This window comes from Polypterus senegalus, chromosome 17, assembly GCF_016835505.1.
Source record: "Polypterus senegalus isolate Bchr_013 chromosome 17, ASM1683550v1, whole genome shotgun sequence".
Classification (NCBI taxonomy): Eukaryota; Metazoa; Chordata; class Cladistia; order Polypteriformes; family Polypteridae; genus Polypterus; species Polypterus senegalus.
Genome location: NC_053170.1, coordinates 35,915,614 through 35,934,414, shown reverse-complemented (window position 1 = coordinate 35,934,414; position 18,801 = coordinate 35,915,614). Strand labels below are relative to the sequence as shown.

The 18,801-nt window shown below is 36.8% G+C and overlaps 1 protein-coding gene across 4 annotated transcripts in view; it reads right to left on the bottom strand.

Moving 5' to 3' along the window:
* Window positions 1–15,570: 15,570 nt before the first annotated feature.
* LOC120517953 (ribosomal protein S6 kinase 2 alpha) overlaps window positions 15,571–18,801 on the bottom strand; it is a 191,876-nt gene continuing 188,645 nt past the window's right edge. For 2 of the 4 annotated variants that reach the window (XM_039740492.1, XM_039740490.1), the window contains one exon: window positions 15,571–17,771. In XM_039740492.1, the coding sequence (XP_039596426.1) occupies window positions 17,649–17,771 (123 nt within the window). In that variant the 3' untranslated portion in view covers window positions 15,571–17,648. The remainder of the gene's footprint in view (window positions 17,772–18,801) is intronic. The other 2 variants (XM_039740489.1, XM_039740491.1) reach the window with 1 other exon arrangement.

The following is an 18,801-nucleotide window of genomic DNA, read 5'->3' as shown; positions in this document are numbered from 1 at the left end:
TAACCTACATGATGAGAAATCTCCCTGAGAGAGGAGGGCAATGAATCTGCAGCATGCTGCACTTCTGGGCTCTTGACTGAAATTATCTAGAAAAACAAAGCTGTGCAGTGTGCATCTCATCTGAAAAGTAGAACAGATGAAGCCAAAGAGGATATCTGAAAATTTCTATTAATGTAATTTTCATTTCTATACTCCCTTTCTCCATTGCAGAGTTGTGGACAAGGCACAATCTTAGCCAGAGCAGACATGGTTATGCCACACTCAAATTCACCCAGCCAAATAACCTGAGTCACATCTTTAGGAGTCAGAAGGAAACTGGAATAACCAGAGAAAACCCGTACTTGAAGAGAACGTGCAAACTCCACCCCACGTCGGGAACTCGACTCAGGTCTTTAGACTTACAAGGTAGCCTCAGTAACCACTTCTTCGTTATGCTATGAAAAAGAGTAAAGTGCAAAAAAATAAATACATGTTGCAGTGCTAAGTGCTGCTGCTTCACAGCTCAAAGAGCAAAAGTTCAACTCCTGGCCTGGTCACTGCCTTTGACCACTTTGGGCTTTCTCCGCTGCCCAAGTGGATATTCTCAGGATACTAAAATTTAACAAAAAAATAGCAACCCCACAAAAATGTGAATAGCTATGGAAAAAAAAGAAGAACTTAATTTTGCACAAACACTGCAAAACGTACACATGTAGGTTTAAATAGCCATGTTTAAACAGGTCCAGTGTGTGAGACGTACACTGACGTACCATCCAGCATTCTTTTCTGCCTAATGATACTGGGACAAATTTAACATACATGGCGTGGAGTGGTGTAGCTGCATTTCTTTGATGTCTCCAAAACCGTATTGCTACTGAGATAGCAAAAGTTCAAGCAGTAAGCATGAGGTACAGAACGTTTCACAGTCCAAGAAAATTTCTGTCAAACATTTAGTAAAATTTCAAAGCAAAAACAAACAACAAAAAATTCAACATACCCTAACAAAAAAAAAAAGCTTCCGTTTCAGGCTTGCATATTCTTGTTTCATTGTATTACTACATGTCAATTACCTTACATTACGTCATGGTCAGAAAATTGTAAGGGGCCACTCATAAAACAAACCACGCTGACTGTATTCTACTATTAGTGTTACAGCAGAAAGGTTATAGGAGTGTCCCATATACTCTACATGGTTTTCAAGTTCAGTCCTGAGGACCCCCTTCACTATGGGTGTTTATTCCACCCAATTTCACATGTAGCACTATTATTTTTTAGTTGACCTACACATATTTTTGTAGAAATTCATAAATATTTGTTGTCTTTGTCATAGCTTTAAATTGCTTAAATGTTTTGGGCAAATGCATTTCCTGTAGCATTTGCTCCCATAATTGTATCCAAATGCTGAAGATGATTAACAATGAACATTGCTGACACAGGTGACAAAAGCATGCTCTGCTAAAGGGGAGCAATAACTTCACTGCCATTTTCACTAGTCTGCTCATTAAGAGCTACCTTACAAATGAGCAGACTAGTGCATATGGCACTGAAGTAATTGCTCCACTTTAGCATTCAACGTCTGTCAGAATTTGGATATAATTAGGGGATTAAATGTTATAGAAAAGGGCAAATCAAAAATAAAATAGGAAAGGATTCCTAAGTTTGTAAAGTTGTGCAAACATGCGCATATCTAAGAATTGCTTGTGAGACTAACAGAAGGACAGCTCCTTAAACAATGAGAGCAATTGTGAAGTTGGTGGGAATAGAAACCCACAGCCGAAAGGGGGCAGCCAGGACTGAACTTGGGGTCCACTGCTATGAAGGATAAGGTATGGCCTTCCGTTACCTGTTTAACTTATATATTACAATAATTCAACATCAACATTAATTCACTAATAATGGCTTTTACCTGTATCTATATACAGTAGGTATTATGCACATACCTTGTAGTGGAGCAATATAACTTAAAGAAATGACTGAGTCATTCATTCAATACCCAGAACCAATTTGACTTTGAACATTACATGAATCAGAGAGGCATGTTTGTGACTTATTTAATCTACTCTGGCGTCTTTAATTCTATGATTCGTTATAAATGATGCCTGCAATGGGCACATCCAAACACACACCAAGTTTTTTTTCCTTTTAAACCAGTTTCTTTATTGCACAATCCAAACATCAATGTAATTAATGCTTCATAAAAACAGGCACAAGAGCATAGGTGGACAAAGAACTGGGTCACATATGTACACCTCATGAGAATGGCAGGCAGGCTGTTACAACTCAGCAGTTCTGACTTAAGCATAAAATTCTAATGTGATTCCGGCAATGGTGAAGTGAAAGCATTGTGACGATAAGTTCATTGACCTAGGAAGAGATTTTGTAAGCATTTTATGAACAAATCAATGTCAGCTGTACCATAAAGCAAACCTGCACATCCTAAGCATGAGACTTAAGCTTTTACACGTCATTACATAACTGGCAAATTTAACTGGCCTATCTTGATAACCTTGAAAGTTAATAAACAAAATAGCATGTTAATTTATTAATTTTTGCCTGATTGTTCCAACACAGGACTAGGAGAGTCACAGGCAATCCCTGTAGCATCAGATGATGAAATCATTCTTTAATAAGACAGAAGACCACCACAAGGAACCACCCAATCATTCACACTCACTCATTCCAGACCAATTTACAATCACAAGTCCTACGGCATTTGACAAATTAGAAGACACCATTCTGACCATCAAGCATCTCTGGCTAGTGCCTTGAGCCTGATGCTTGCTGGGATAGGCTCGAGCTGCCTCACGACCTTGCCCTGGCTAAATGAGTTGGGAAACGGATGGAAGGATAAACTGTCACTATAGTTTATTAGAGTATATTGTCAAGATTACCGCTTCAAATACACCACTTGGTAGTTTGTTTCCCACAACTCTTGCCCTCGGCCTGTAAGAATAAGATTTGGGTGCACTTGGCAGCACATCTTTTTGCCCTGCTGTGTTTTTTGTAGCTTGTTGACCAGAACTGCTCACAGCACTCCAAACACACACTTAGTATCTCATCATATACCCAAATCCTTTTCAATGGTTGCCTTCTGTAAGACAGTTTATCATTATTTCTTTATAATTAATATTCCTTTTGCCTACACTTAGCACTTTAAGCTTTTTATTACGTTAACAGCATGTCCATGTATTAAAAAAAAAAAAAAAATCCAAGTGACAAATGCCACACTCTCATACACACATGTACACCCACACATGCTGAGCCAATTTAAAGTCATCAGACAATCTAACAGGCACATCTTTGGCATTTGAGAACAGAAAATAGAGTACCCTAAGAAAAACTAAATATGAGTCAGAGATGAACAAGAAAACTACTCAAAATCAAAAAGCTGGAGTGGATTGCCTATATGAATAAGAATAACCAAAACAAATTCTTAGCGTTTGAATAGTGTAAAACCGCAATCCTGGAAGTACATCCTGGGCTAAATTCAATGTAATTTTAGGAAATTGTGGAGCTGAACACAGTGAAGTCAGGGATTAAAATAAGAGATCATATCATTGTGCTGCAGACATCTGTTAAGATAAGTCTGCTATGATCTCACTGGCCTTAATAAGACAGAATGTCATCTGAAGAAAAAACTACACAAAATTAGAAATCATCATATGTAAATAGAAGGTGGAAAATGTGCTTAGATAGATAGATATAATGTTAAAATAATCAAGGCTCTTCACTTTTTTAACCTTAGCTATGATGCTTGAAATTTAGATTTTAATGGATGTGCTAATAGATTGTGAGCTCTTATGGCAGGGGAACAGGATTCTGAACATGTTGTCAGTGGGAATAGCAACCAGAAAACCTGATTCAGGAGAGCCCCACTGAATTAACATGCAAATTAAAAGGACAGGCTCATTTATGGGATGCACAGTGGACTCCCTAGAGGTCGCAGCAAAGAAGAATATTAAAACACAACTGGGTGCCATAATGAACTATGCTGCACATCCTCTCTCTGACACAATAACACTGAGGGCTTTCAGTCAACAAATCACTCAGCAGAAGTGTGTCAAAAAACACAAACACTGATGGAGCTCCTTTATTCCAACAGCAATAAGCCTTTCACTGCAACTGTGACTTTCTTTCTTTTTAATTTGTCTTCCTATTTAGTAATTCTGGTGTGTGTTCAGAACATAGTGTGTTTGCACATATATTAATATGCATTTACTTATTTAAAATAGCTTCTGGAAAAAAAATCCCCCTGTGGACAAATAAAGGTCTATCTGTCTATCTACATGTAATATCACATGAGAGCATAAATATGTCATGAAATATTTTTGTTGCCAACTGCTTTATGTATTTAATTATTTCTTCGTTTATTTATTGCAGTGACACTGTATGCAACACGATATAAGACGTGAAATGAAAACTGCCACTGTCACTCATCACAGTCGAGAGGGCAGGTTCTAGTAAGTATTGTGTTGGATTGGTGAATCATCGGAATGACTGATATTTCAGAAACTTCAGATGCAAACTCCTAATAATGAATTCTGGTGCACATTTTCTTGCATTTCTATCTGACATGCATAGTCACAACTGAAAGCTTACACATGTGGCAAAGGGATTCCCACATCAAGCAAAGTATTGATGTCCACACTGCAGATGTTCATCAATTAAAAACTTTAACAAGCAAAAAGGGCAGTTTTCAGTTCAGGGCTTATTTCATGTTGTGCACTATCACTGAAATCTTAGAAATAAATAAATAAATACATAAAGAAATAAGTAACAAAAATATATTTAATGGCACATTTAATTATTTATACTCACATTTCATACTGTTATCATTCATTAAAATGTCACATCTGACAGTACTTTTATTTGATATTTATTTAATCTTGTCTGAAATGTTTCTCCATAATCCAGTGTTGGCCCATGCCTTACACGTGCTCCTAGCAGGATTGGTTGTGGTCCTCTGTGATCCGCTGGTGTCACATCTTGGACATGCGGTCAGTTGGAAAGATAAACTTCAAATGTAATATGTGTGAGTGTATGCCTGATGATACCCAGTGATTGACCGACATGCCCTCCATGGTTGGCCCATGCCTCACATTTACTGCTGGAAGAATCAGTAATGGTTAGGTCTTAGTCTTATAGATTCTAAGAGTGCCTGAATTATAGTTTATTATTGAACATTTTAGTACTGTAATTACTTTTTGTATATACTGTACTGTATATATACAAATAAAACCTTGTTGTTAAACCTCGTAAGGTAATATCAGAGAGCGACTGGCCCCGCCTGCCCTAGTCACAGCACTGCGCCGCACTGGGAGCGCACAGGCACACAAGTCAGCAGGCAATTGAGACACATCGAAGCGGGTTGCTGCTTTAGTAACGGCTGCACATTTTTTTGCCCAGAGAGCACTTTTGAGTAACAATCAGCGGTGGATCGGGTTTCATTAGATGAGCACAAGGGCTTTAGTTTTACTCATAAGCACATTTTAAGTGGCCTGGAATACTGATGCAGCAACATTATGGGCACGTTTAAACACATTAGGCAGCAGGAAGTGAACAAAAGCTGCGGGAGGTCACCTGTGTCGCCCATTTCACCACGACTTCTCTACAAAACTAGTATAACAGTGTAGATGCACTTCGAGGAAATCACTGTATGACTAATTCGCGGAGGTCGGGATGGGCTTGTAGCTGATTGTGCTTTGGACTCAGTCGATGGCTGACTTCATTGTCCCCGCCTCGGTTGGCTATGAACACGTGCGCCGGAACACCGAAGGCGCGGCTTTGTCTTCATTGCCTCAAGCCGCCTAACAATATGACTCACCTTTTGGGTCGGTCTCCTGTTTGTATAAGTCAGAGAGGTGAACCACTGATACTTTCAAAGCCAAGTGGATGCCCAGTTTGGCGAGCTCTGAACTTCTCCCACCTGCCTTTCTTTTAGAAACCAAGGTGAGCATAAGAGTGCGCGTGCGCAGCTCTCGTAGGCGGGCTAGCCTCCTGCGGCGTTCTGAAGTGCGCACAGTTATGTAAGAGACCTGCACCGTCACGCTCATCTTCAGTTTTGTAACAGATGCCATGAGGCTAAACGCCCCCATGCTAATCGGCTGCCAATATTTCTCGGAGAACAACGATCAAATGCCAAGAAATTAATAAAAATAGGCTGCTATGTGTTTTAACGAAGCATTTGGAAAAAAATATATATACTGCCCATGTTTTTGGGCGTTAGTGTTGTGAAAAAAAGTTTTTCAAAATACTTAAAAATAACATCTTGCTTAAGATTCATTTCCAAAGTAGGCTGGAAGTGCAGTTCGTGACTAAGTGTCATCTGATACACGGCTGCTTGAAAACATTCTTGGCTGAGGTGCGTTACGCGATCACTAAACAATAAAGTTCTTAAGTGTCACTGTAATGACCAGATGCGAAGAGAGAAGGATGGCAGCAGAGCCGTTTACATAAGCAACTAGGTAAAGTCATCCATTTTGATGGAGCAGGTGTTGGACAAGACACCAGGCCATCACCGTAAACCGCCTACTCCATTTCAAGCTGAAAAATTCAGTGATAAGTGTACCAGTGTTACAGATATGGATGTGTTATCACCCATACATCCAGGCATTATGTTAAAATCTGGATGGAACACCAGGGCAAACACATGCGAGTGCCCACAGTCAGCCACATTGAGGCAATTCTGAGTTAGCTTAACCTGTACAAATCTGGAATGTGAATGGAAACTGCAGTGACTAGATAAACTCTACATTCACACAGGGAGTAAAAGCATACTTCGCACACCGTGATTTGAACTCAGGTTTATGCAGATGTAACCTGACCTTGCTATTATGAACATGTAATAAGGCAATTGTAAAAATCTGTCCTGAGTCACACAGCTTTCTCCATTATTGATATCATTCTTTTTGGTTTGATATTTAGTCAGTCCATCAAGCTTGTATGGTTAGCTATTGACGAACTTGAAAGAAGTGGCTTTAAACGTGGCACAGTTCAGTATGGGAAATTTCTGCTCTGCTACATCTGCCTCAGACAGCTGTAAGAGTTCTTGTGAAGAGCATACAAACTCACAGAGTAGGGCTGCCAAGTGCTGAAGCACATAGGGTGTAAAAAAATACATATCCTGTTACATCACTCACAACCAAGAACCAGACTGCTTATGGAAGCAACATCAGCACAAGAACTGTCAATCGGGTGCTTCGTGAAATGGGTTTAAATGATCAAGAAGCTGTACACAAGCATCAGCTCACTAAGCATAATGCCAAGCGTCAACTAGAGTGATGTAAGGCATGCCATCTTTGGGACCTGGGGCAGTGGAAACATGTTCTCTGGAGTGACGAATCACACTTTACTAAGTCTGACGGTCAAATCCGGGTTTGGAGGATGCCAGGAGAACATTACTTAATGGACTGCAGAGCGCATACCGTAAAGTTTGGTGAATGAGGGATAAAGGTGTGAAGTTGTTTTTTAGGGTTTTGCCTAGGCCCATTGACTCCACTGAAGGGTACTGTTAATGCTATAGCACAGAAAAATATTTTAGACAACCATGTGCACTTCCTGCTTTGTGGCAACAGTTTGGCGAAGGCCCTTTTCTATCCCAGCAGGACTGTGCCTCTGTGCACAAAGCCAGGTCCAAAAAGACATGGAGGAACTTGAGTGGCCTGCACAAAGCACTGACCTCAGCCCTATTGAACACCTTTGGCAAGAAGTGGAAAGGCTTGTATGGCAAACAAGCTTATATAGGTGTGATCGTCAGTTGTCCACAAACATTTAGCCATATAGTGCATATTACAAAACCAATCTCAGTATTCACTTGACAGAGGCAGAATACAATAAAATCCATCCAATCAGTTCAGAAGACTAAATATGGAGCAGATATTGTTAAGTGGACATGTCAGATCTTCTTACTGATAACGTGACTAAAAAACTGGCAGAGGTTGTTGTACCAAACCTTGTTCAGTGTTAAAAGTAAAAGCATGGCAAACCTAAACAGCTAGAAAAATATATTAAAAAGCGCACTCAATGAAATTGAGTCTTTTAGTTTTCTAAAACTTTTATTGTAAACATTGTTTCAAAAGGGAAACTTTTAGGATTATAGCCTGAAAATAATGTAAATCATATTCAGTAAGCCTGAAATTTAAGGTGAAGGTGTGATTTTATCTTTCTACATAATTTCAAAAATATTGTTTTATTAGGATAATTGTTGTTGTTTAGCTGTATTTCACTGGTTTTCAATAAATACTTGATCACCAAAAAAAAATTCTATTAATACAAGTGGCCTGTGCACACTGTGAATTAGATCAGGGTGTTACTTAACTCTCCTCAATATCCAGTTTGTCTCACTGACAGCAAAGAAATAATAAATCCTTTAAGGAAGTATAAATTGGTTATTTAGATACTCATGTGAAATATGATGACTACAGAATTCCAGCTGTCTTTCTCTTCTCTATTAAGTAGACATTAATAAAGTCTAAAGTGCATCAGGTTGAGCTCTCTGTGTGCAGTATAAGTGTTGCACTCTTCTAATGGGATATCATAGTCAATTAGAATGAATGCTTTTAACATGTGTTTTAAGATATCATATACAATTTTTTAATCTTATACAAGTGAAATCGATGATATATTTTAATGGTCTCACAGGAAGGTCATCCCAGGGTAATGCCAAGAAGCAGCATCCACCACTGGCTCAAGACTGAAAACCGCACTTCAAGGTCTGATTCTTGAATTGCAATAGCTGCACCCATTATGCTTTTAAACACTGAAAGGAATCCCCTCATATTTTATTTTAAGACAGGATTTTCTTTATTCCAGTAGCTTTGTATTTCTCAGATATGTTTAGTATGTGTATAAAGGATCTTCATCCTGCTTAACACTAATTGCTGCATTTTTCTTTCCAAGCACTTAATTTCCTTTTTTGTTATGTGTTTAAAATATCTAGACCAAATCTTTATTTTAGTATGCAACTGACCCATAATTGTGGGTCTGAGGGGTATGAGCAGAAATTAAAAGGAGTTGAATCTTTTTAGTTCAAAAAACCTGACATAAAGAATTGATATGATTTAAGTGTTTAGAATTATTTAGAGAATTTCTATAGTGGATCTGGGATGTTTCTTTAAAATAAGTTCAACATAATGGATGACACTATAGATGAGGGCTCCGATCCAGGTGGGATGATTCTCGATTATTATCCAGGTTGAGCAGTTCTTTCCCCTGTACAATAGATGTCAGTGCTCCTCTGGCATGGTCTGAGTATTGACATCTGCAGGAATCAATGGGATTTGTAGTCCTGTAAGACAACCCTATTGGGATCCACAGGTGCTGCCAGGAGAAGATCTCCCGGTTTTCTGAGACTTCCGAGTGACCCAGAAGTGCTTCTGCTGCTCAGTGCTATGGCACTGGAGGTACTTTCTGATCCAACATAAACAAAGCCGCTTGACCTCATCTAGGTGAACTGGAGCCAGGTGGAAGTGAACAATGCTTGGCTGGAGGAGTGTGGAGGAAGATTACAGAGTAATCATTTTGTACTTTGAAGAAAGAACCTGTGAAAGGTACTGATATATATTAAAAGTCACTTGATTTCAGTCTTTGACTGTGTTGGCGCATTTGTGTCTGCAGTCTGGGATGCTCACCCACTCCCCACCTTTTGGTCAAAATGGACATCCACTTGTTACTGGTAAAATTTACACAAAGATAGCCACAGACACAAGGGGTACATGCCCAACTTGTGTGATAAAGAGTGTAGGGCTTTAGAGACCTTCAAATATCGGCTTGAAGTTATTTTGGAGAAAATTGGTGACTAGTATAGACAAAATTGTTGGCTTTTTGTCATAGTTTTCTACCGTTAAAAAGCATTTTTCTAATGTTCTAAGTATCCGGTAGACTCAGAGGAACACCACCCAGACAGGTCTGGCAGCACCTATGACATGGGTAGAGATCTGGCATCCTTCATGGATTGCTGGATAACTTCTCATATCATGGGAACACAACTCAATGGGTCTGTGTCCATTACGACATCTGTTCGCAGTAGACTAATTTAAGCAAAACTTTCCAGTAGTATTAGGGTCAAGCATAATTGAAAGTGCTTTGTAAAAGTTGCTATATAGACTCAATACTGAAAGTAATTTAGAAATAACTGCATCTATAAAATAAATAAATAGACAAGAGATGTTGGTAGTCGCATCTGTCTTACTAAATAGCTTCTACAGAGATCCGTCTTCACAATACCATCAGCGTTATCTCTGATCCAAAGACACACACATCAGTGAGCTATCTAGCACTTAAGTACCACTGTTCTGTGTGGTACTTCATGTCTCCAGATGAATGGGAAGTGGTGTGTGGGAGGCGAAGACCTGGAGCAACCCAGTATATATCCAAGTACTGGTATTGCAGTTGTCACTTCCTTTTCCAAAAAATGACAATTAACTAATTTTGTAAGAGGGCTAGTCCTTGATGTAACATTATACCATGCTTTACATTTCAAAGAGACAAGCATTTTCTAGTTCATGTACTGTTTAAAAAATCATTCCCAATGATAATAGTTTTACAATTAACAGTTCTAATTATGTCTCCCTTTGTTGTTGTCAAATTTTAACCTCTCACTTTAGGTTCAAAGTGGCAAAATGCAACATGAGAATCTTAATCTACTCAATAAAAAAACCCTTGAAAGATGAATAGGTGCAGTAAAGTTTAGCATGAAGGCACAGTCGGTGTCCTGAAATCAAATCCTGTGCCAGATTTTATATGCATAAGTTTAATTCTTACATCCCCAAAGACATGTGTATTAGGTTGATTAGCCCCAGTTTGCATGCAGTTGTGTGTGTGTGTGTGTGTCAGTAGGCCCTGTGATGGTCTAATGCACTGTCCGGGGGCTGTTTCCTGTTTGCTGCCAGGGTTGCCCCAGCCCCCCACCCCCAAAACCAGATTAAACGTTAAGTATGTACAGTATGCATAAATAAATACAGTAACTGAGGGCATCTGTTCAACATCACTGTATTATTAGTTGTTGTTTATGTCTATTTGCTGCCACCTTGTGGTCACTTTCTTCATTATTCAAGTAACTAAGAAATTATTTCATTTTATGTTTAAAATGTGGCATGGTTCCATCTAAAAATTATCTTTTCATTTCAAAGAATAAATAATAGCAACATAACACAAACTTCTGACCTCTCTTATAAGTGAAAATAATTTAAAAAAATAATTAGTTGAGTAATTACTATAAAAGACAAAATGTGCCTGCACTTCTCCACATTAGGATTAATAAATTTTCTTATCCAAGTTAAAATTTTAGATCTCAGTTACTCATACAGTATTTGTTGAAAGTCAATACTAATAAACATAATCAGCAAGCAATAAGCACACAGGATAAATAACCCAAAAAGGCTTGATCTACTGTATGTGAATATAGTGGCTTTCTAAAGCGTGCATCTATTATGCCAGAGGTGTGTTTAAATGCCTTCTTATTTTCCCTGTTTTTGCGTAATTCCCAATCTTTAATGAATATGCTTGTTGTGTATGTAGTTCCACTAAAGTATTTGCGACTACCCTTTGTATTACTGTATATTGTATTCATGGTGGTAAAAAGGGCTGTACTAACTCAGTGGCCCATTGGGCTATACACTAAAGACGGAGTACAGTAGCATTCACGTTAGTACTCAAGCTCAGTAGAAGTTCAAGCTTTAATCAGATCAACATTTCAGTGTATCCATGAAAACCTTTTTTTTTCTATATAGCCACAGAAACCTGGCATGACTGTAGGCTGACAGCACTGTGAACTGTCAGGAGTCCAAACCCACATCTAAAACAGGAAAGGTTCTGATTTCACAAAAACGGGAAGAATGAACACTTAAAAAAAAAAAAATTAAAGCCTGGCATGAATTGCAAAATTAAGCTTATTTTAATAATGTTCCTTATGACCAGACAGTTTTCAGCCTGTGCCATGACACAACGTAAAAAGTCTCCTGTTAGAGGTAACTCTGGTTCTTAAAGACTGACCTGTTAGTTCTTAATGAATTACAATATTAGCAACAACAACTACAGCTATTAAGTGTGTCACCAAAAGTGACTGAAGTGGCCATTGTGACAGCACTAAGATGACAAACTGACATGCTTAGATAGAGTGTCAGCACAGCAGAAAATGGGAATATATTTGCAAAAGATGAAATAACATACAGATGAGTGAGGACCAGTGTCAGGAACCATGGACATCAATGTGAGAGGAAAATACAATAGGACAGAATTCTTTAATTTGAGGTTAAAATGGACTCTCCAGATAAAGTTTAATAAAACAAGGCCAAACTGGGTTGGAATACATACTGCAGCATTAAAGGAGATTACAGCAACATGAGAACTTTACTGGAAAATCTTGTAGCAATGTTTTTAAAATTAACTCACACAATGAAAGAAATTTCTGTAAAAATTATTCAGCAAAGTACAGTAGGTAGCCAACAAAAATGGTAAAAAGCTAGAAATGTGTCCAATGTGATTTGACCAAAGGTGGAAACTGAACTTTGAAATGTTTGGTTAAAGCAAGAGTATGGAGAAGGTATTCACCAATATTGAACAGGTTGCTCCTACTAAGTTTGTACTTAACTAAACTCCTACTGGAATTTGATATTTCAAATTTATAAGTCACTCAAAACGCTGTGTACTGAAAAATATTTTTTTTTAAATTGTAGAACGTACTGATGACCTAACACAAGAAAGGAAATAAAATGGTGCAAATCCACTGGATAGTGACTCGGGGCCAAATTTATAAAACTTGTGTACATAAAAAAAGAGACTCAAAATGTGTGTACAGAAATTCCCATTGCAAACATTATACATGAAACAGACATGAAAACCTGAAGCAAATGCTTGCGTATATTTACGGCAAATCTGATCCATCCGTACACAACATTTCTGAGAAAGTGGGAAATGATCAAGCAGGGAAATGCAGTCAAACCAGCTAAATGACAACTCACACACATAATAATTCATATCACCGTTATTACAATAGTGATTTAAGTGAGAAGTCAAGCAAAATGACACCTTTAATTGGCTAAGTAAAAAGATTACAATATGCAAGCTTTCAAGGTGAATCTTGCCTAAAGAAAGGGCCTCAGTTGCCTCGAAAGCTTGTATATTGTAATCTTTTTAGTTAGCCAATAAAAGGTGTCATTTTGCTTAACTTCTCATTACATTCATAATGGCTAACACAGTACAACACCCTAGTACTAATGCTGATTTAACAAATACATTACACATCATTATGATGTGCAGACACTTCCTTTTAAAGTGGGCCAATACCAGGTATTTGCGCTGAAGACTCTTTGGTTTGTCATTAGTTAATATCAGCTACCTTTTGTCACTTCTCAGGGAACTGGCTAACAGGTCAGGAATATCAGCTTCACTCCATTAGCTGAATCTAGCTGAATGTGCTAGAAGCCATTAACTGACTGAGGAGACCCTGCATAACAGTTATTGTATGGTATGTGTGCACATACATAAAACAGAACATATTTTTGCCAGCATAAAAAGGCAATTTGAAGCAGTATCTGGTTCTTCTAATGTAATTGGAGCACTTTACTGTACACGTTGTGCAAGGCAATCTAACGGTCATGAAGCGGCTTTTGTTAACTGTAATCAGTGACATTCAGTTAATGCCTAAGTCATATGTGATGCTAAATGATACTTACAAACATCATGTCTCCATGGCCAGGGTCAACCTGTGACTCATTTATTTTGAGGCAAACTAGTTTTAGCAGATGTGAAAGTACTGTATGTGGTGGCTGGCTTGTTGATAAGGCTGAACCCTCTGTTATTTTATATGTTCTGTAGTATTAATTATATAGGCAATCACATCATTATATGTGACGGATGATAGTGGCTGAATTTTTGGGAAACATTTTTTCGACTTCTGATATTTCTTCAAACACAGTATGTCAAAAATGGACTTTATTAACAGATTACAAGCCTCTTATCTTTGCACAAACATCTTGGTTTCCAACAATGACTGGATGCTGCTGCAGTGTGCAATTACACTTTTCAATATAGAAATACAGTACTAAATGGTTGGCTTCAGTGGTTGGTGTTTTCCAGTTATCTGTTGATGAAAATAAATATCATTTCATCTTCCCTAAATTAAAGCATCCTGGAAAAATTTCACACGAGTAATTGCAAAACAATATATCTGGAAGAAACTAGTAGGGAATAATTTCAGTGGCCAGCTTAGGATAGAACCCCCCATTTTATCTAGGGGGTTGGACAAAGGCGACAATGGATGCACATTTATGCTGACTTCACTGGACCTTTTGAATGGTACGGTATGATATTTTTAGATGGTGGTTTGCTGCCCATTCTATATTGTTTGGAGAGGCTGTGATGTTTTCAAAATAATTCAAGAAAATTAAACAAAGTTATTTTTCTAATGTATGCAAGTCTATACTATACTGTATTAATAATGTGGATTTGGAAAAAGGTGTATAATTTGTAATCAACCAACACTTGGAAAACCTTTAAAGGGTCGAAATACTTTTGCCAGGCACCATATGACATCTGAATCAAAATAATCATAATCATATTTTAAGAATAAATTACTAAATTATACTGTGCTACAAAATGTGCTACAAAAGATCACCCACTTTTACAACATTTTCGAGCAAAATATTTTAATATAAAGGCATCTTCAGATTGGTGACACCTGAGTTTCTGCTAATACACAAAGTACCCCCTGCAATGCCAGGTATCTGAACACAGAAATGGGGCACAATTCCCCTTTTACATTATGAAAGGTGTACATATGTGAACATTTATACAACAAATCATTAACAGTCACATAATTCAAATGTATAAAAGAAAACCCCATTTTCCAGTAAATGTAAGAAAAGATAATTTATTTCAATAACTAAACTGTAAAGATAGCTTAGATATATTATTTTAAGAAATAATTTAGTTTACTAATAGAAATACACATAAGGCCATATGGCATACTATTCAATTACTTGGACAAGCCAGAATATTTGATTATCATAGACCAAGACCCTTGATTCTTTTACATTATCTTTTCAAATCAGGAGTCTGATATTTTCTCTTTTCAAGTGTGCTTTCAATAGTGCTACATAAAGAACCCAAGCCCAGCTGATGTTTGCACTGAAACAGGCCAACCTCATATTTATAGCCTGTGTAGAGACTGAAAATGGAAAGAGAATTAAATCAGTTTTGACAATTGTGTGGCAACGTAGCTGTAAAACGTAGGAACCAGCATCACTAGGAGATGAGAAACAAAGAAAAGGACAATAGTGTTGTCAAAAGGACAACAGTGAATAAGAAACCATTTTGCCCATTTGGTATAAAATTAAACAGACAGTCAAACTTTTCCTGTGCTTAGCAGAAACAGCATGAACCTATGATCAAACTTTGCCTAAAACATTCTTCCACGCATTGTACTTCAATAGTTTTTGTCTCTTGACAAGTAAATGATGAAAGGTATTTATGATATGCAAAATCTGCAATAGAAATTAACTATTTTTAAAAAAGCATTATATAAACCTACAGTAGTACATTAATGAACAAGTAAATCTTGTCAAAAGTATTGGGCTGATGTTACATTTAATCTTTCTTTTTTTTTTTAAATATCAAGGCACCTACATGGCCAGGCTTTCTTTGATATGAACAGAACACAGAGAAGTTCCACTCAGTCCCATCTGAAGGGGTCCATTATGTTTCATTGTCTCTATTGCTCCTCCCAGTATTGAAAATAATCAGTGTCTGTGCAGAAAATTTTACAATTTTACAACTATCAGAAAACTTTGCATGTCTGATTTTCACAATGTACCCATAAAAGAAAATATTTTTACAGCCTAAAAGATCATGTTTATATTATATATTGATACCTGGAATAGTATGGTTTAAGGCAGATTCATTGCTTCCTGTCCAAAATGTGTTTCTAATCACTAACCATTGTTTTAAAAATAAACATCATCTTAACAATAACTGAAAGCAATATTAAATATCCAGTTATCTAATGAAATTGTTTATTGCCAAGGCAGAGATGGATATTTATGGAACTGTCATTGTGGGAGAATGATCTTACATCTCCACTATATATTATAACTGTTAGCTAATTTACATACATTTAGTACTCATTTTGTGCTTTACTAACTGCTATATTACTGTTAATTTGAACTAGTCTGATTTGTTATAATTCATGGCCCTCAATCGTTTTTGTATATCTTGCTATAAAAATAATATTTGCCACCCCCTCTTTTTAAGTCGGACAAAAACCTTTATGAACTACTTAGATCTTAATTTAAATCTGGTCTCAGGCACAGGTTTTAGTACCACATCTCCTTTTTGCCACAATCACAGTGAAAAGGAAATAACATTTCAATGCGCTGTTTTAAGTGATGCTTGATCTTTTTGCCCTCGATGATTATAACAACTGATGTCAAAAATATTTTCAGCATTACTGGTTTTATGGCTCACTAGGATAGCTTTCTTTAAAGCCCCATAAGACATGCTGTATCAGTAGACATAATAAATATATTAACATGGAAATGTGTCCCTATTAATAAAATTATTTAAAACAAAGTAGGGCAAGGTGGCACTAAAGTGAAAAACACAATATAAAAGGCACAAGGGTCCATTAAAATGTGAATGATCAATCCTCAAAATGTCTTTGCAATGCTGCTAAACAGAATTCATAATCTTCACTAAACTGCAGAAATGTCATATATTAATAACAAACACCATCAAGCACATACATGGCATTCTCCAAGAACAAATTTGTTACGTGCTCTCATTACAAAACCAAATTAGAATGGTCCCTTAAAAATGTAAAGCTTTGATTGTATAAAACAAATAGACACCCCAACCCAAAACATGCACATGCATTATATAATTTATTATATACAACATTTGACAGAAAAAAACAAATAGACAATTTTCATTAAATGCACGTTTCAGGTTGAATGGATCAAATAAACAACAACTTTCCCACTTTGCCACTTTTTCAGACATGTAAAAAATAGCTTTACAGGAATGAATGTTGAATTTACTCCCTGGATAATCTGTATGATTAAAGATGAAATGTACCATTACTAGGATGGTAATAAGCAGCAAAACATGTTGATACCATCCTTTTAATCTGGTAAGTGCATGTATAAATGCCAAAGCCCTTTGCAAAAAGAAAAAGAGATAAAGAACCACAAGTAATCTTAAACATCAATCTTAACAGATGCTTGAAAGTGAACTTTACAATAGGTTTGCACTGTGAAACGGTTGCTATCGTCTACAGTACATAAATCAAATTTAGCCTAACTGGAATAAAAAATATATACCACCTACCAAAGTTTAATATTATACATTTCTTTGGTCAGCCTTGACTACAAAAACTAGACAGGCTGTGTTTTTCCCTCTCGTTTATAAAAAATGGGGACAATACAACAGACAAGGTGTATTGCACAAGGAAAAAAATATTGTGCTTTGATTCAAAAAGGTTAAAAAAAAAGTGATAGAAAAGACAGAGTTATGATAAAATACTGCTAATTTGAACAACATAATGATGAATACAAAACCAACAAAAATAAAACATTCCTATTTTTTGTCATTTGTGACAAACCAATTAACACAAGGTGGCCGTGTGGCAGGAACACAGGGGATCACTGGTGATGCATTGTTTTTCAGGATCCTTCTCACAGGGAAGTTGAAGGTAATTTCTTTACTCTTCTTTGAGCCAATATTGAAGCTTGTATAGGCTTCAGTTGAGGTGTAGGATGTGAACTCTTCAGTGCAGAATATGTAGCTGCCATTGCACCCTAGAATAAATATGAACACAAAAACACCAATGATAGAGTGTCTGTGTGATAAAAGTTCAGCATGATTGATTGATCGATTCATAGATAAAACCTTGTTTCCAAATATTTAACTAGTTTTAAATTACTAGAAAATGTGCACCCAGTTTCTCTTTATAATATTTGCTATTGCCTTTTGAGGAATGATGTACATATTTGATACGATGCATTATATTTTTAGTAAAAAAAACTTTTTAGGGGGAATATTTAATAAGAATAAAAATACTGGCAGTACTCAATATAGAAAAATTCATCCATTACCCAACCTGCTATATCCTAACATAGGGTCATGGGGGTCTGCTGGAGCCAATCCCAGCCAGCACAGGGCGCAAGGCAGGAACAAATCTCGGGCAGGGCGCCAGCCCACCACAGATATAGAAAAATGAAATGTGCAATTACTTAGCACTTTAGACATAAAGGATTTTTCATGTCATATTTTAGAGCTATTATTACATAACACTGTATTAGTTTTTACAAGGTATGTTTCGAGTCTCAACAAAAAAAACTAAAATGTATTTTTATCTTTAAAATGTAAGCTTTCCATTTTTAATTTTAGTTATTATTTCATAATCATCAGGAGCTGTCATTTGCCCCAAAAATTTGCTTTTTTAAGTACAGCTATTTTAAAAATATGCATCACCAGGTGGCTTAAAATAAGGCACTAGTTCAACAAAGGAACAGAAGTCTTTAACATACCAAATATTTTCAATTTTGGGAATATTTACGTATACTTATCCAAGTAAATAGCTGGCTCACACAAAACAAGACTAGCTTCAAAAATATCAAACGTACCCTTTATTTACAATTCTGCATAGTTAGCCTCTAAAGAAGCTTCTTTTCATTTTCAAGGGTCCATTTCAAATCATCCTTTAGGTGTAGCAAAAGCTTTTCCATTGGTGATAGCAACCTACTATTTGAATTAAGATTTTCTGTCTACACAACAGACAATTTCTGCAATAAATGATTTAACACCTTTGCACTCTCCTGATTCTTT